General features: G+C 38.8%; 1 protein-coding gene across 1 annotated transcript in view; it reads right to left on the bottom strand.

Annotated features, from left to right (window-relative positions):
• The window catches only part of VWF (von Willebrand factor), a 219,839-nt gene that overhangs the window by 102,501 nt on the left and 97,289 nt on the right, over positions 1-20,049 (bottom strand). Inside the window, exons 22-30 of the mRNA XM_089669873.1 lie at positions 19,438-19,584; positions 15,515-15,655; positions 13,678-13,791; positions 13,428-13,584; positions 12,357-12,515; positions 5,366-5,501; positions 3,166-4,505; positions 2,016-2,135; positions 676-819 (exon numbers count right to left, since the gene is read on the bottom strand). Coding sequence (XP_089525999.1) covers positions 676-819; positions 2,016-2,135; positions 3,166-4,505; positions 5,366-5,501; positions 12,357-12,515; positions 13,428-13,584; positions 13,678-13,791; positions 15,515-15,655; positions 19,438-19,584 — 2,458 coding nt within the window. The remainder of the gene's footprint in view (positions 1-675; positions 820-2,015; positions 2,136-3,165; positions 4,506-5,365; positions 5,502-12,356; positions 12,516-13,427; positions 13,585-13,677; positions 13,792-15,514; positions 15,656-19,437; positions 19,585-20,049) is intronic.

Raw genomic sequence — 20,049 nt, forward strand, 5'->3', positions numbered from 1 at the left:
GGTGTTGTGTATTTGTCACTTTCTGGTGTACATCAGGTTAAGATAGCTTGGCTTATAATTTTAATTTCCTGGTTCAGCACAGTACAATGATTGTGCCTTAGACCCCCTTCACGTTGGCTTTCTGGTCAAGGCTTCCTATTGGTTTTTCAGGTGGACTTGACTGGAAGCTGCATGCAGGTCTGTTGGCAGGTAAATGTAAATAGACTTGCCTGTTGACATCCCTCTACCTCTGAGCCCATCTAGGTCCGGTAAAAAAAAAATGGAAAAGGACTGCATCCTTTGTTTTTCCAAACCTACATGTGACATATCAGAAGTAGTTTGATGTAAACAGATAGATGCGTTTTCATCTGGTCACCCATAGAGTCATCATGGGTCTGCCACAGTCCACTGTTAAAATACAGGCACAAACTGAATGGGCATGAATGGCACAAAACTGATATCTGTTCTGTGAAGGCTCTAATTCAGCAGGGGATCCATGAAAAGATCTGAGTGGCCTGGCACCGTGTGAAAGGACCTTAAATCTCATGTTAACTTTATGGACAGCTCAATTCTATACTCATTCAGTGAAAATGGTTGTACCACAGAGCAAATTTCCCAGTCCAGATTACTCACAGTCTGGAAAATGAAATGCAGTACAGGTGGGTTATGTCTGGTATTCTTGTTACCAATACTTACCAATTTTGCTAGGTCCGCTTTCCATTTGCTGCATAGCATCCACCAGCTTTATCAAGCCTTCCTTGTTCTGGGGGTCTGTCCATGCAATTTCCAGCTGAGGTGTCCATCCATACTGAAGAACAGCCACCTGTGTTTCTTCAGGTCCTTTCAATTAAAATATAAATATTATAATAAAGAAATTCAAAACTGAAAAACAAAAAAAAAACAAAACCATGTGCAATAGAGATTTTATATTTATATGACCTGAAATCTGGTTCCTAAATAACTACTCTAGGACAGGAGGTGTACTATTTGCAGCATTACCAAATTAATATAATATTAAATAATGATAAACACTAAAGGGAAAAAATCCTGAAAATATAAAGCTAATGTAACCACTTCATCTAAGGACTGGTAAGCTGCAGTATACTACATCTTTGTTGTAGGGTTTATATATGCTTTAATTTGAATTTACCCCTTTGCATTAGTTTGGAATTTTGTGGGGGGATCCTTTTGGTTACTTGCATAGACAACTACTTTTACTTGCTGGTCCACCCTCCTAAACGTTGTGTATTTTCCCATTGTGGATGTGAATGGCTTGTTTTTAATGCAGAGTTTTATTCATCTGCACCTGTATCTACCCCATATTGGCACGATATGTCCACACACTCAAGAGAAGTTATTTTAGCAAGCAAGAGAAGGCAAATCTGCATGATACAGTAGAGACTGGCCAGAGCATGATGACTCTGATGCAGTTACCAACTTGCACATGTATAGTATTGCAATATTTGCGAACCAAGAATAGCTATAGCTGAGACTTAATAAGTGGCAGCACCTCCTTAGTATCTTGTGCTGTATATATGAAGCTATTTAGGACTTGAACACTTATATCCCCATTTCTACTGCATGGTCCAGGTTGGCAACTAAAAAAGGGTAGGGATGCCTGAAGTTGCTCTATGACTGGCTATAAGTGTATGCTAACTGTGCTGTAACCTCTTTGTATTACATATTGATTAGTTTGGTACTTTTTTAAGGATCCACCTGTTTACTTGCATAGATAACCATTTTTACCTGCTGGTGTTGCTTCTACTGGAGTTTTGTGTTTTGTCTGTAGTAGCAGCTCAGTGTTATCCTATGTATCTATGCACATCAGGACAATTAGAGGCATATTCCAAGTTCAACATTTAGAGGCAGGAAAAAAAACCCTTTTGGTTTCCCTTTTTCGACTAGACCTTTCTGGCAGAAAAAATGGGAAACTTCTAAACTCACCTAAAGAGTGCACAAAACGTTCTATATCAGCAATTTTTTCTGCCAAGGGAACTGGAGGGCTTTTTTTAAGCCCAGTGTGCATGGAGCCTTACCAATATGTGCCTTGTAAATAAAGTTCTTGACAAAAGTTTTCATGAGTTCAAACTCTGATTGCTTGATGTTAATACTGCCGTCCATTAAGAATATCACATCCATGGGTCTCATACATGGCACTAAAATAGAGAGAAAAAAAAGGAAACATTTAAACACATATGTAAAAACAGCAAAGAGCATAATGGACTGCACTATGGCCTCCCATTAAGATATATATTGTAGCACTTTATTATAGGTCCATCTGCACGAACAGCTCTTTTACACGAGCCTAGCTTCTAACTCGCAAACCGTGGTGGATGACATTCTCAGCAGGGCCAAGGTTAATAAGTGATCGAGAGGTGATATGCTGACTCCTGCATGCCTGTTTGAGGATGGATTTTACACTGAAATCCCTCTTTACTGCAACGCTAGGTGGTATTGCTTGCCAAAAGCAAAATGTCATCTTTTTTGCCATTCCACAACAATGTGTATGGGGTTGTCCCACAGCCATTCCCTGGTTTCAATCTGCAGCTAATTTGAGATAAAAACACATATCAATCACATGAAGCAACTTGATATAAGCAGTGCAGTGTAATAAAGAATGCAATTCCAGATGGGTCAATGTACATGTAGTAGTTTTCCCATGTTCCTAGGTGGCCCAGTAACACTGTGATGTCAGACAGGACTCCTTCCCTTGGTGCACAGCCACCTGACACCACAGCTAGCAAGGAAATGGCTGGTTTCATAAGGAGCACCTTTCTCCAGCTCCCAGACTTCATTATACCATGGATTTGGGTTATGTCATCATAACAGAGTGATTTCACAATTGTCCTACCGCCCATCCTCTTCTCGGATGATCAAGATCTAACTTGACACATTCTATGGTGGTTGGATTAAAGTGACTTAATTGGGTGGCTATAAATGATTGGCTATATTCCTGATACTCAGAACTAAGGAAGCTACTTGGATGAACAAAAAAACCTCTTCAACATTACAAAACAAGTCAATTTGAATGTGACTATCTACTACTACCTACTACATGTGTTGGTTTACCTGTGTACATTTTGCTCTTGGACTGATATACACTTAAAAGTACATTTCATTTAATTCCACATATGTTAACCAAGGTGTTACAAATAAAATACTAGAAAATGACATGAAGGACTATACCTGGCGTTATAGTGGGTTTGGGGGGTAGTGTTGGTGGAACAGGTTCAGCAACAGAGTCAACCACCTGATTGGTTATGTTACGAAGCTGGTCATATCTTTCCAGGTATACGGAGTGTTCAAAGATGTTTAGTTCTGGTATAGGCTGACCAATCACGATAGGAGTAACAGTCATGTTCTCAGGTTTTGTTATCGTATCAGTAGGAGGGTTGGATTGTATCATGTAGACAAGACGAGGAACTTGGCTGGAGCTTTCATAGCCTTTCCTGAACCTCTCATGGCTTATATATTGCAAGGCATGTCCTGTGTTGGTAGCATTTCCACCTCTGTATCTAATCTGTTTGATCTTCTCAATCATATCCTGTTTTGTTTCTCTTCCTGTGAACCTGTATTCCAATGTTACTGTGTATGAATACTGTATAATAGTAATATATATAACTTCTTTACTCATATCCATTTCCCAAATCAGCTTCTCAAGGAACGTTATTGTCTGAGTAAAGTTTTCTTTTGTGATGTTGTTAGAAGTTTCAATTAGAAAGAAAAATTCTTTACCAGGAGGTAACGGTGCAGGAGTCAAAGGTATATTCGTCTGTTTGGTGGGAGTAGAGGGTGTTGGAGCTTTCTTTGTTGGTTCTGGTACTAAACCACACAAATAATCAATTATCTCATCTTTGTAGCTAGGCAAGTCTTTGACATTTGGAACTATAAATGGTTTGTTGTGAATTGATTTACTTTGAATCAATTTGACGTCTTCTATGTTGGCATCAGGGCCTATGGCAACTGGAATTACAGTGATTTTACGCTTTAGTACGGCCTTCATTAAGCTGCCTATGCTCTTTTGGTTTTTGCTGGCTGTCAGTAGCATAATCATTTTTGGAGCGTTGTCCCTTGGAGCTTCAGGAAACACGTAGTGCGAGGCATACTTAAGAGCCTCAAAAGTTGATGCCGTGGAACTTCCATAGTACTTCATGTTTTTGACTTTGGCAACCATGTCAGTAAGTTTTAATTTATCTTTAAGATGAAATAATTTTGGTGTGTACAGTGAATAATACTGGACTACAGACACACGGATACGTTTTTGAGAGATCCTGATTTTCTCCAGGATACTGATAATGAAGTCCTTCACAATTTCAAATTCAGCTTCAGATAGTTTTGATGAGCCATCTACCAGGAAAACCAAGTCCATAGCTTTCTCACAGGTATACGTTCCTGGTGGCACTGTAGCTTCCTCCTCCTCCTCTTCCTCAGGAGTAGTAGGCTCCTCAGTCGAGGCAGGACTGGGTGTCGTTGGTATATGGTTTATCACACAAGGAATACACTGAAGAGTCTGATCTTGACAATGGCTGGAGACATATAAAATACAATATTCATACAGGTTGTAATCATACATGCTCTTATTCATCAAAACAGTGCAACATGCAAAGAATAATAATTGTGATAACCAATTATAATCCATCTTGTTCTGGTTTTACATCATTATTAAGGATGAGTAATAGGGATGGTGGAAATAGAGTTCTCATTTCCCAGCAATTTCAGTGAAAATTGTGCTATTTTGATTAAATACTTTGAAGTCTTTGAGGGCTTTAAATGGCTGCTCTTTTCAACTATAGTGAATCTATTCTTGAGCCTAAAATGGACCCTCATGAAATCAATATTTTACTTTTTTTCTTAGAAAAAATACAACAGAAAAAAAAATTAGATAAAAAAATAAAAGTGGCTGTACACAAATATTGATCAAATAAACCAAAGTAAAGGAAAACAAAATACGAATAACACTATGCATAGTAGTGTTTGTTTTTTCAAACACATTTCATATAATTTCTGCTCATTTTTTTTTTTTTTGGCAGGGGGGGGGTTGCCATCTGCATCTGAGAAACAAATTCCCAAGTAGTATCAAGGATAGAAATTAAATCTGTTAGGATGTTACTCCATTCAAACTCTATTAAAAATATACAAGCTTTTATTGGTGGCTTTGTTCCCTTGGTTAACTTTCTCACCAGTTGGTGACAGTTGATAAACAGTTGGTTCAAGGGAAAGTGAGAGGACATTTCCCCAAAGTGGACAAAAACTGCAACATTCCAATAATTGAATTTCAATTTGCCTTTTGAAAACATGGGCAAATAAGGAGAAGTAGCAGACATATTTGCTCCATCATTCTATTAGAAATAAAGGCTGGGCCCCATACAGAAGTCCCAAACATTACCATTGCTGACAGCTTTTGGGGTCATCTTGGTTCAGGAAAATGATCTTTCCATGTGGGATGTGGCGACCGCCAACCACACACACTGGACAGTCTTTGGGTTCAATACATGACTCTGATACTTCATTTAGAATTTTACCTGAGGGGAACAAAATATTAATAACACTGAATAAATGTCCATTCTGGAAATACACAGTAGCTAAGTTATGTTATCTCTGCAACCAGTTAACAATCTTACAATGATAACTGTTACTACAGAGCAATTCAGCTTTGTTCTCCTCAATGTCCGTGGTACCACGGGAGGGGTGGTCAAAAGACAACTTGCTTATGCTTCTTTTAGACATAACCAATATGGAACAAAGTAAAGTATCACCTTGGTGGAAAAATTCTTAAGGAATAAATATGATGGAAAATGAATGTAACTTCTTCCATGAAATTAACACTAAGCTACTTTGAATTGTTTCTTTACTAATTAATTATTTCTTCACATGGCCTTTGCCTTTAACTTTAACCTAATCATAAAGCTGGTTTCTGATGAACTGGATAAAATTTGTTACATGGGTTGCCATCCTCCCGCCTGACATTATCGATAGGAAAATCAAAGAAGCTGGATGAAAAATTGTCAACCGAACAGCAGCTGCATTCAATCAGATGTAGTCAGCATATACTAGCTGAGGTGGGAGATTAGGCCATCTAATCTGTATAACATAGATGGAGGAATCTATTAGCCATTGTTTGGTGAGCCAGCAGGCCAAGTGAAAAAAAAAAAAAAAAAATCAGTGCATAGCCAGCTTTAGGCTGATCCTATCACGTAACCCTACCCTCACCAAAATGCTAAATCTTAAACTAACCCCTAAAATTAACCTCAAACACTTACTAGTCTATTTATAAAACAGTGAATGTGACTGTCACCCAGAATTCTCTGATGGTGAATCAATAACTGTCATTTAAAACACATGAACCAGAAAAATCTGCCCCCAGAGAATGTTTACTGAATGTCAGATTCACTGCTCTATAAATATGCCCTTTGACCTTTCCTTAAGACTTAAACCTAAGTTGGACATACACTAGTAGATTTTCGAGTGAAAATTTGAACAAACATTCATACAAAAATTTTAAGTACATTTGATGACTTGAAAAATGGCATTCAAAAGTACTTCAAAATTGTGTTTGCTTTTAACATTTGGTTTTAGAGAGAATGGACTTACCCAAACAAAAATCATATTCAAAATTTGTTGTTTTCATCACAGTGGTCAAAAACAAACACTGATTTGACCCCACAAATTATTAGAAAATTGGAGAAAATTAAATTTCTTCACCCCCTCCTGGCCCATTAAGAGGTTCTAAATGTCAGGAGGCGGAGGTGGACATTTAGACCATGTGACTGCTATGATTGGCAGTCACATGATCAGAAAGCTCCTGATCACAAGTATGCATCAGTGGCGTTCCGGTTCCCGCTGGTAACTGTGCTGGGAGTGCGCAGGGCATGCTCTCTCAGCACTGAAAACTGATTACATAGAACAGCATATATGAGGCCTCATGGCATTAAAGCCCACCCACCAAGAGGCCACATATATATGTACCTCCAGTGGGCAGTGGTTAAACAAAAAATTTCAGACAAAATTCTATTGTTTTCTGACAGCGTCCGAATACACTGATCAGTGCTATAGCTGCTGATCAAATAAAACATTTCGAACATTCCCTTTTGGAAAAAGTTGAATCTGTTGAGAGGGAACAGCCATAGTTAGATTGATATTCGGCTGGTCCCTGCTTGACCAGCCAAATTTCAATCCATCTATGGCTGATTTTAGTCAAACAAGTAACCCCCAAACCCTAACCTAAACTGTAACTCAACGCATCAGGGTAAAGCAACACGTTCACTTAATAAATGAGGTGGGTAAAGAATAATAGAGTTTATTTAGTAAAACTGGAGAGTGCAAAATCTGGTGCTCTGAAAAGTATCAGCTTACAAGTTTTTTTGGTCAAAGCCTAATTGAACAAGCTGAAGTTAGAAGCTGATTGGCTACTATGCACATCTGCACCAGATATTGCACTCTCCAGTTTTAGTAAATCAACCCCAATGTATATGTGTGGTGCCCTCCTAGTCAGCTAGGAGGGGCTATACTCCAATTGTTAGCAAGGAGGGCTGAGTAGCAGCCTGGGTTTGATAGCTAGCAGGGGTAAAATTGTGGTCAGAGCTGAGAGGCTCTGCAGACCAGCCCTCTGGAATTTCCCCCGCACTAGAACTTTGGAGAAAGGTCTAGAAGCAGTGAGTGGATCAGAAGAGTGGCTAGTTTGTACTCTTGGAGGATTCTGGCCAATCCCCAACAGAAGGCATAGCAAGGGACCAGGACAGCCTTTAAGAGTAACTGAGACTGCTCAGCTGTGGGAGAGTTCAGGTGGAAGATAGAGAGGATGTGAGGCTGTAGGCAGGAGCCTGTGAGGGGCCCAGATGAAAAGGGGCTCATCTACAGGAAGTGGAGCTTGAAAAGAGGAAAGCTCAGACCTTTGCGGGCCCCCAAAATGAGGACCACCTGTGTAGCAGGGAAGGAGCTGCCCAGGTAAAAGACCTGGTAGCAGCCACCAAAACACCAGAAGCACAGGAAGACTGAGTGAGTAAACTTGCACCTCCTGGGCCAGAAAGGGGAAGGAGGCACTCTAGTGCAAAGCTGGATTAGTCCATTACCCAGGACTGTTTCACTAAATTTGTGGCAGACACAGGATTCCCTGATCCGGGATTCTCCAGACAGCTGGGTAAAGAAGAGGATTTATCTGGGGTCTGGGGTGGTACTACAAAAGATGCTGGCTAGCTCTCCAAAATAAACTGTTTTGCTGTATAGACTTGCAAATAGTTCCAGGAAGTTGTCCTCAGTTTCTCGGTTCCATTGGGCATCTCATACACCATTTACCCCATCCAAGTTGAAATACCCCTAATAAAATCCAAAAGAAAACAAGCTCAAGGACTGGTTACTGACTTCTGGATGCAAGTCGGTGTTGAAATGCGTGTTGCCTGGCTGTGTAGGGCTATAGGGGGACCCAAACTTCTGCAGCTCATAAGGGGGTAGTGCTACATACATAGGGAGGGGCAGATTAAAGTACACCTACTGATTAAAATGCATGAGCAAAGCACAGGTTTGCTTTGAAGAGACACTGTCATAGTAAAAATATAATGGATAACTAACTTTAGCTGCCTTCCTGAATCAATAAATTCCTTCAGCTTTTATGAATATGCCTGCTGTATGTCAACAGATCAACCTGTTCCAGTGTTATGTGGAACATATGACACTATACAGGAGGAGGATAAATCTATTCTTCCAGTATGCTGGGGAGCCTCTATAAGCACTTGCAATGCTTTCCAATGCTTTCGTACATGCTTGTAATTATTTTCTAAAGTCTACTGACATGTAGCTGCTCTAAATATGCTTGTGCAAAATGTAAAAATTGGAGAAATATGCAAGTTATTATTTATTTTTTAAAAATGATATTAAAAAGGGGGAAATAAAAGAGTTAGATAACCAGTAAAAGCATTCCTTCCCCACCCTATAAAAAGTTATTCGCAAATACTTATGGATGTTGGAATGTGTTTTCAGAAGTCGCAGCCAGCAATATTTATCCATTCTCTTAAACAGCCATCTGTTCGGCTGTTACAAATTATTTCATACGGTTTCCTTCAACTGTTGCTGATAATGGGGCTGCTTGCAAGCAGAACATTTGCATAGTGTTTCCACTGTTCAAGATCCGTATCTTAGATGTTCAACCATATGAGAACAAGCAGTGAAGTAGCCAGCATGTCATTTAGGATTCAACCTTTATTCTGGCAACAGGGGGGGTGGGGGCTATTCATCATGGTGTTAAAGGGACAGTCCACCAAAAAGTGACATTTTTATAACAAGGTGGATTTTAGAGGGCTGCCCCTCCTGCTTGTAATATCTCTTGGAGACTGTTGGCAAGGTTTCTTGACCAAACTTTTTATTTTGTTCTTGCGCGTGTAGGTGTGGTATAATGAACCTGCAGCTACCAAAGCTTAAAAATCATCTTTTTGGGTGGACAGTTTCATTCAAAGATAGCCAGCTTTCTGCATTTATATGTACATTTTAAAGCTGAAGAATTAAAAGGCAGTTATGTATTGTGAGACAAGTACTGGGATGTTATTAGAGGGGGGGAGAAGATAGAAAGAGAGAGAAGACAGAAAAGAGAAATAGAGGAGAGAAAAGAGAGGAGAGACATCCTAGTCATTGTAGCAGTAGACACCGCTTGGTTAGCTGTACCTACAGGAAAGCTTATAATAAAGCTTACCTGTTGGTAAAAGGAATATCTCCTAAATGTGCACCATTAAGAAGATATTCACTATTTCTTCAGCCAGTGACGTCTTTGGCTCAAATATGCATGGACGGCATGCTGAGTATGCTGTCCTTTCCGAGTGCTGTGCCACGAACATGGCTCCCATGCGCATGCAAACCCGGATGAAAGACCAGGTGAAGTTGTAAGCCCTGTCAGTGGTGGCAGTGCACCCCTAGATACTATATTGTGCTAGTATGCAGATTTTTTTTTCAATTTACAGTCTTTACTACCGCTTCAAGAACCAACCTGTGTCACTGTTTGTGGCTGTTCACGTTCCAGATTTGTCTCTGCAGGATCAGTCTGCTCTTTTGCACCTAAACTTAATTCATGTTGATCTGTGCAAACAACTTTTGTAATCCCTGGAAACTGCAATAGGTCTTTTCCAGTCTCTTACACTTCCCCTGGATGTTCTTATTAAGAAATGCTGCTGGGCACTTCTTCTGTGGTCATGTCCCAGAAAGCCAGACTTGCCCAGTGCACTTAAAAGTTGCCCAAGCATAGACCTCTCTGAGTATCTGTTCCCAGGCTCCAATACTCATGATTTCTGTTCAAGTGTCAATACTGAGGTTTAGATCTTCTGCCTATTAATCAAATATCCTTGTTATCTGCCTGCCCTGAACTTTTGCCTGTTTCTTGACTAGCCTTGTTATCCACCCGCCCTGACCTTTTGCCTGTTTGACCACAAACTTGTCTTCCAATTTTGTACTACACTCTGTCTCTGCCTGTTGTCAGTTGTTTCCATAGTTACATAGTTAGTCTGGCTGAAAAAAGACAAAAGTCTATCCAATTCAACCATTACAAAAAAAAAAAAGTTATAATCCTAAACCCACAGTTGATCCATAGGAAGGTAAAAAAAAACCAACAAAGCATGATTCAATTTGCTCCTGCAGGGTAAAAAATTCCTTCCTGATCTCCCGAGAGGCAATCAGATATGCTGTGGATCAATTTTCCCTATAAATGTCAGTAACCAGTTATATTCTGTGTATCCAAGAAAGAATCCAGGCCTTTTTTGAAGCAATCCACTGAGCTGGCCAGAACCAACTCTTGAAGGAGTCTATTCCACATTTTCACAGCTCTCACTGTGAAGAAACCTTTTCATGTTTGAAGATTAAATTTCTTTTCCTCCAGATGTAAAGAGTGCCCCCTTGTCCTCTGTGATGATCTCAGGGTGAATAACTTTACACCGAGTTCCCTATATGAAGCACTGATGTATTTATACATGTCGATCATATCGCCCCTTAATCTCCTCTTCTCAAGAGAGAATAAATTCAGTTCCTCAATCCTTCCTCATAGCTGAGCTCCTCCATGCCTCTTATCAGTGTGGCTGCCCTTCTCTGTACTTTCTCCAGTTCTCCAATGTTCTTTTTGTAAACTTTGAATAAATGAGGGCTGCAACCTGGGAGCCGTCCACAGCAAAGCCCATCACTCCTGTAGGGTGCCCTTAGATTCTACACCTCAGCCCCCTTAGTGTCTACATTTACCTGGTGTCCTCTACCTCCTTGACAAGGGGTGGGAGAAGTAGAGAGACAGGGAGAGCAGAAAGTGGAGGACAGAGTGGGGAGAAGAGATAGGAAAAAAAAAACAGAAGAGGGGAGAGAGAGACAAAATAGATTTGGAGAGGAGAGAAGAAGAGAAAATAGAAATGTGATAGACAGGGTAGAATAGAGAAAGGAGAAGGAGCAGACAGTGAGAATGCAAAGGAAAAAGAAGAGGAAAAGAGAGGAATGAAGAAGATAGATGGTAGAAAAAAAGAGTGGGTTGAGAAGATAGAAAAGAATAGAGAAGGGAGAGAGAAAGAAAAAAAGAGAGAGGAGAGAAAAAGTGCATTGCGTTGTGTTGAGCCTTGCGATCAAGCTTTTCTAGTACTGGACTAAAAGGAGAACTCTATGACAGACAGAGATGTAAATGTCCTTTAAAGTGGATGACACGGATATTAACGTTTTAATATATTTTTAACAAGCAGTAAAAGAGTTTTAAAACACACCCTCCATGACCTATCTAGCTGCTTGCACTGCAAAGTAATTAATTCTCAAAGATCACAGCAGAGACTCTAGAGATGGTTTCTAACAGCTAGGAAATATCTGCTGTTTGTTTACATCAAAAGACTGGCAAAGATGTTGTGATATCAATGTGTGATTTTAGTGTCTCTGTTGTGAATTTTGAAGATGCCTTTCTCCACAATACCTATAGATACGTAAATGAAGGCTTGTTTCACATTGCTTTTAGTGATTTTCCATCAGCTTTTCGGTTTTGTTCACATTATGCTGTGAATAGGTTACAATTTGATTTGCTATTCAGAACACATGCACAGCCTAGTGAAGCTGAGGAGGGACTCAATCCTATCTCTCCAGTTTATAAAGCTGAAAATAATGATTGCCTTAGAAAAAGTCTCCCAGCTGAAACATACCTAAATGTATTTTTTAGTGAGAAGCTGTTGTCATGTTTTATTAGAAAGCCCTCGTGTTCTACAAATTGTCATGGAATCAATCAGTAAATATTAATTTAGTAATAAAGATTTTACAACAGTAATGAAAAAAATACATAAAAGATACATTTTTATAACAAATAAAATAATTTTAGATTTGGAATACATAAGCAAATCTCCCTACACTATGCAACACAATAATGCACAGTGCAAAAATGAAAAACTTACCGGGTGGACAGTGTGCTTGGCACCCTTCAACACACTTCAGAGGGCAGTTTGAGGGCTCAGGATGTTGACAGGTTGCTGGGCAAGCTGGTGCACAACTGTTGTATCTCCATTCACATACATACTCCAGTTCTTTTTCATTCTTCTCTTCACAACTCTGAGCTGCACATGGGAGGAAAGAAAACACTTACGAGCCTGGTAAACCATCCTTGTGTGTTGTGCAGATAAAACATCTATCTTTGGGATCATGCATTTAACTTAGGAAAATTCCAAATTTGTGATAATTTTTCATTATATAGTGCCAGAATTTTTGCTAGACCCTTCCTGTGAACACAATGCAACACATATAGACATTGGGGAGATCTCCCCTCATTTCCTATCCTGGTGACACTAGGACAAGAAATGACAGGTGGGATAGAAGAGAAAGACAGCCCTCTGATCTGATCCATTTAGACCAGTGTTTCTCAACTCCAGTCCTCATGGACCCCCAACAGGTCATGTTTTCAGGATTTCCCTCAGATGAAACAGCTGTGGTAATTACTAAGGCAGTGAAACTGATCAAATCACCTGTGCAAAATAATGGAAATCCTGAAAACATGACCTGTTGGGGGTCCATGAGGACTGGAGTTGAGAAACACTGGTTTAGACAGAGGGGAGTACATCCCCTTCCGTTTACATCCACCACTCCATAGAGATGAATGGAGGGTCCAATCAGGTCTGCCTGAAGAACAGACAGGTGGACCTGTTCGGACGGATTGTGTGAAAGGGGCCTAAAACAGACAAGCTACTTTCCGCTACATAGGATAAGTTCAGATTTGGTTCAACTCAGCTAAAGAGGTTTTACTTCTGGAGCTCCTGTCACATTGACTGTTTTAGTTCATGATGTTCATTCCATCAAAGAAATATCAGTCTTATTTGGAATGTCCCTTTAAATTTTTATCAATCAAGCCTGCTGGTACCAGCTGTTACTTGTTAGTTGTGGTTACTTGTCACATTTTGTGCCGGTACATTGTGGTCATGAAGTTGGAAACAGTACATTCAGTAGGATAGAAAAAAGAATTTTTTTGTACTTACGACACAGTTGTGATGCTCTCCACTGTACAATCACTCCTTTCTGTGCACATGCATGTGCATAAGCTGCTATGGAATCGCAGAAGCATGCACAATCCCCAATTGATTCACAAGTGCAAGTGTCATACGTGCAAATCTCGTAATATGGTGTTGGATCTACCTGCAGAACGAAGTACCAATGTAAAATATTGTGTTATTTCTGGACTGATTATTACTCCAAAGCTGATTCATTTGTGTGCGTGTATATACTTACCAGTTTCTCACATGCTTGAAAGATGTCACCCATGAGGATGCTGCAGGCGTGTTCTACTGCTGCCTGTTTCAAAACATTGTCTTGGCAAAGTGGCATGGACACTGCAGCGGAGAACTGTACAAGGAGAATAATCAGTATTATGACATTTAGAAAGCACACACAATTCTCCATGATCTTCACAAGGAACCTACTTATGGGAGTCAAAAAAGTAGCTTATATTTCATTTAGAGGAACTTTTCGTAGATTTTTTTTTTCAGGGGTACCTTTGCATCTGTTCTTCAATTTTACCTGTAATATCCTTCTTAGCTTTGAGGATATGATCAGGCATTACCTGTTCTCATTACTCCTTGAGACATCATCATTGGGTTTGTAAAATTCTTGCAAAGAAGCCTGCTCAGAGTTCACTTTCTAGGTACACACCCCAGAACTACATTTCCTGTGAGCCCTTTCCCTACATAGAGTGTATGGGCAAGCTCTTTGTGAGCGAAGACAACAGCATTTTTTTCTGGGAAGGAAATCAATGCATGCATGTGGAATGGAACATAAAGGGTTAGGTACTGGTAGAATTTTGTAGTTCAGTAGGCATGGCTGACAATGCTGGTTGGGTTTTCAGCCCAAATAAGAGCACACTGAATTTCTGGCAGATCAATAAGTATTTTGTACTTGATATATTTTTAAAGGGATAAAACACAGGGAAATGTGCATATTCTACAGATATGTGTTGAATATCTTTTTTTTTCTTTCACATAAATTGTGATTATTAATTATAGCATTAGCATATCATACAGAAATTTACAGAATACAGGGATTTAGTCACCAGTCTCAAGGTGTTCATGGTCTAATATCGCTACCACAACAAATACATAAATTCTAATGTCCCTCCTGCCATAGAAGCAGTTTAAAAGTCGCCAACTGCCCAACCAATATGCTTTGAATTATAGGAGAAGACACAGGGAGAATATACAAACTCCACACAGATAGTCTCAGATGCATTTTAAACACAGCACCTAGCAGGTAGGTGAACAATAAGCCCACTATGCTCTTTAACAATAATATTACAAGGTCAATCCACCCAAAATGTATATTTCAGTTATATTTTGTGCTAGTGTTAGTCAAATGCATCTTGAGCATTTCAATACAGTGTGTGGTGTTCACAGTCTTCCTGCTCAATTTTCTGTATTATAAAATAGATTCAAAGGGTAGTCAGGGTAGCCCTTATACTGAGGAATGTGTGTATACCTGGGGATTCAATAAGCCTTGTCATCAGAGAGCCAAATAGATAGAGCTCATGCACACTGAGCTTAAAAAACATTTTTTTTCTGCCTGTAAACTCACCTTTATGTTAGCCTATGTGTCCATGCACACATAGGGGTTTACAGGCATGTTAGAAGAGAAGTGTTTACCAGTATAAAACAAAACCCTTCACCAGTGCATTCAGGAGAGGAGCTTTTGAGCAGAAAAAAAACACTGAACGCGTGTAAACATGCTTAAATGCTAGATGTGTTTAACGATTGAGTGTTCATTCATTCCAATGGCCAGAAAAAGCAAATTTTCTGGTCAATGGAATCCATTATTGCTCAAATGCTTGACTTGCCTAAATTCACCCAACGCATGTGCAATATTACAAAACCAGTCTCAAAACTTGATACCACCATGTATATATATATATATATATATGTATATAATACAAATAAATAATTTTTCATATATATATAAGAATTATATTCTTAGTTCCAGAACCATGTTTTTATAACACAAGCCCTTAAATAACACCCAAAAAATGATATATTATTTTTATATAAATATATCAAACTTAACGATGAATCTTTGGACTCACCATTGCAGCATCAGCACAAAGAGGATTCACTTTCCATGAGTTTCCAAAGTTGCTTGGGTTAATTTCCACCTGATTATGGCTGCTTACTAAATCATTGTTTTCAATTCCATCGAAGTTTCCGCACAAACCACAGACTTTCTCCTGGGAAAAGAAAAAGTCAACATTGGTTAAACCAACAGAAAAAAATATTTTACTGAGTGTTATTTTATTATAAGAGGAAAATAGCTCTCTGAAACAACTAAGATATTTTGTTCTTATATTTCTATTTTTTTCAACGTTTATGAGAGATTTATAGAGTTTTATTCTTTTTTTACACTTTTAAAGCACACTGGTTTATAGACCACTAATTTTATTTATACCAAATGATTTACATTTTCAGTACTTCCCAAAACTATAAACAAACGTAAGTAATGGAATAAAAATGGAAATTGTACAAGTCAATATATAAACCACTGCTAAACTTAACAGGAATTTTTTGCGGTAATATAATGCTTTTGTTATTTTTTTCAAGTTTATAAATGTATAACCTGATTTTTTTAAAAAGTATTTAAAAGTTTTACCACAGTAAATGCTCAAATTGACAGCCTTGGATTTTGCAACACTAATGCTGTCCATACATTATACAATTTTTTTGTACAATATTCCATTAGATTTACCAAAGCCACTTAATATGAGGTCAAACCGAAACACTTTCAAATTTGTATGCAATCAGGCAGGCCCTTGCACTATATAGTTGAAGGTGAATCTAAAGAAAACTGAATAAGAAAATTGTATAATGTATGGCCAGTGTAAATGTTCTGCAGCAATTATTTTAACAAACTACTAACTTCAGATGACCGCAAAGAAAAATGTGTCAGATCTGGAGGCATATGCAGCCATTCATCTGGGCCTCACCTCCCAAGCCACCTGATTGTAAAAGATTGATTTGAAAATTTTCTCACAGCAATAGTTTCTTACTGAAACTACATTTTGGGGGGGCATTTACTAAAACTGAAGAGTGCAAAATCTGGTGCAGCTCTGCAGGGAACCCAATCGACTTCCAGGTTTTATTGTGAAAGCTTAATTGAACAAGCTGAAGTTAGAAGCTGATTGGATACCATGCACAGCTGCACCAGATTCTGAGTGCACCACTTTTAGTAAATCCCCCCCTTTATGTCATTCCAACAAACTAATGTAATTTAATTGACAAATAGGAATAGATTGTAACATACACAGGTACGTTTCCCCTGTTACATTACTATAAAAAAAATATGGCCCAATTAATATGTCACCAATATCCCTGCCCCACCATAATTCATGGATCACTTTGAAAATGGCCTTCAGCCATCCAGTTTGGCTTGTTTTCAGACTAGTAGCATTCATTGTGCCAGCTGATGCTACCACTAAGATGAAATGGGCTACATCACTGTATAACACCATTAGTTTATGCTGTTGTAAGAACCACTTACCATATTCCATGTTCTATATGCCTTTCTGTGTCATCGCCATGCAGTTCCTGGACCAGCTGTACTTTACACAGATGGAAATTATGATTTCTAATAATTCGTTGCCTATGGATTCAGACTTTTGGGACACCCTGTATACTGTGTATACACATATTAAAAATACATGGTGTATTCTGTTTACATACAATGCCAGGCTTTCTAGTAGAAGAGCCCACCATCCTTAATGGTGGCCAGAGTTTGACTGGCAGATTTATACATTTCATTTCTGCTATGAGAAAACAAGGGGGTGGATCCTTATTATAAATGGGCCAGCCTAGATCTCTCATCTACTGGCTGCAAAATATAAACATGCAATATCCATATGCATAATTACTTGATTCAAATTAATTTTAAAAATGTAATATTGTTAAAGGGGAAGTTCATTGCAGTCACTTCTCAAAGGGACCTCTCCATTGATGCAATGTCTACAGTCTTCCTAGTCCCTGCTGCTGCTAACTTCACCAGGTCTTTTTCTGGGCTTAGCGTCTTCGGCCATCCTGACTGGCCAGCCTGGGATGACATCATTTCTATGCATATGCAGGGGGGGTTAACTCATCTCGGCACCTAAGGCCTGTCCAGACGGTACACTGAGCTGCATATTAGGCAATGAGAAGCCCTAGGAATAGAATGGTACGTGAATGCTTTTCTATGCAGCAGTGAAGACCATCCACTTCCAGTGCTAGGGAAGGGGATTAAGGACAGCGCTCACCACATGACCACATGGAATTTACTTGAAATTAAGATATGTTTGCTTTCAATTTTTAAAGGGAAAGGGGAGGAAAAATGACTGAAGCTGGGCTATTAGCTGATGCTGAGGCAACTCAACTCAGAATTAACTCAAGGCCAGAAACAGCCAATTCTTGGAGAAATAAATAACAGCTTAGTGGGAATGAATAATTGTGGTGTGTATTTCATAGGTCAAGTCAAGCACAGTGAAAGAGTTGCTCTGCTGTCAATCACAGTCACACTTTGGCTGACATTAGTTTTAACACTTCAATAAAAACAGTTTGTGACACTACACATGAATTGTGACCAAGACATGACACCTATATCACAAACCCATCACACTTTAAATGATCATATGCAGCCAAACTTTTCAGCTATAAGGTAGAGTTTATTAATTTTGAGTATTATATTTAATGTGTTACTTGAACTTAAACACATGCACCTGTAGGGGAATAAAGTCTTTCAAGTGTGCTAGAACAATGAATCATTCACTACATACCAAACTCTATGTTTGCTCATTGCATGGTAGTAGTTCTTGTTTTCTAGTTTTTTCCTGGATTAAAGAAATGTCCACTGAATAATATTATGCAAAATCAACAGAAGATTTATAGCTGGAGCCTGTAGGTGCACAAACTCCTATACTGGAAAAACCTGTTCACATTGCTCAGTAGCTCAATTTGAAATTTACACACACAGTAAGTGAACTAACAGAGGAAGGACTGCTCCACTCCATTCTCTCCCATCCCTCTCTACTGCTCAATCGAGGTTTCAATCAGAGGGATTTTACCTAAAAGGAGATTAGTTCCACTGTTCTTTTTAGAAGACCTATAGTGCTCTCAGAACCCTTTTTATATACAAAAAGATACTTTGTAAAACAAAGAATATTTGTTTAAAAACTGCTATAAAACATAATCTTATTCTTAAAAAAAGTAAACCAATTGGAAACCAATTGGAATTGACCTAAAACAATAGATTCCCGTTATATTGGTAATGACGGAAAGTCAGCATTTGCATACAACAAGCTCTGGGTTCCTGAGCCTATCCTGACTTGAATCTGATAAAAACGGAAGAAGTGTCATATGATGACCATGGTCCCTGGTATCATCCCCTACATATCAGAGCAGGTGCTGAATGTCTGCTACATTTAGGTGTCATTGTAGACAAACTTTTTGTTGATTGGATATCCAAGCCAAGAAGCAGAGGCATTGGCAGCTTAATCTTCCAATGTGTAAGGTGAGCTTTAAAGTGTATCTAAATTCAGGAACAAAAATGTACTATATTGCAGCTTACAAAATCTTAGATATACTGCCTGCATTAGTTTACCTTTTTTCAGTTTTTTTCTTCCTTTATATGCAGCCTGTGATCCTGCCAGTAACACACTTCCTGTCCTCAGGTGACAGTGCTCACCCGCTGTACTATATCTATAGAGGTGAATTGTTGTCACCCTAGAGCAGGACTTCAGAACAGATTTTCCTCTACTCTTTCCATAACATATGGGGAGGTGTTCTGTAGTCCACATATAGAGCTTTTTCTTTTCTTTATTTCTAATGTATTTAGCCCCAAAGCATCATCCCGTTTGTTGAACATTCTGACCCATTTAAATTATCATCTGTAAGCTGAGCTAAACCAAGCCAATAAAACGCATTTTATATTTTGATATATGCATGCCAAAACTGGTAAAAATAAAAGAAATTTTAATTTATTTTTTTTTACCCTTAAGGTCTCCTTCAAAGTGACGTAAACTCTCATCCCCTTGTCCCAAGTTACAGACATTTCACTTCCAAGTATGAGGATAAAGAAGTTTCCAGACTGCAGCATATCAAAACCGGTCTCATCACTCAGAGGCTTTCTAATGGTGGCCTAAGGAGTAAATACCAATAAAAATGCATAATATGTAGTTCACACGCAAACTGTCTTCAAGATAAAGAGAAAAATGCCAATACTTTATAAAAGTGGAATAAGTAACATTAGGCTTTTTTTTTAGTTAATGGAAACATAAATCTTCCCAGAGCTGGAAAGGATATGCCCATTCCCCTGTGCAAGATCCTAGCTTCATCCACCTAAATGAAACATTGCAAAGTTTCAAGCATAGCAGTTGGCTACCTGGCTTACATTAGTTTATTCATATGCAGATGCCATGGATTGGTTAAAAACATCATAAAGAAAAAAAATCATTTTGATATGTTGAGTTAAGATCCCTTTACTGGAATCCATGAAAATGTTAGCAAATATATCAGCCACCAACCAAAATCCTTTTTAAAGTGTAAGTAAACCATAAATCTGGCCACAGTAATCCTATGTTATTTCGGATTTGCCTAGCCACAA

Source organism: Staurois parvus, unplaced genomic scaffold (genome assembly GCF_062004578.1).
Source record: "Staurois parvus isolate SC_StPar_1 unplaced genomic scaffold, SC_StPar_1.0 ptg000010l, whole genome shotgun sequence".
Lineage (NCBI taxonomy): Eukaryota > Metazoa > Chordata > Amphibia > Anura > Ranidae > Staurois > Staurois parvus.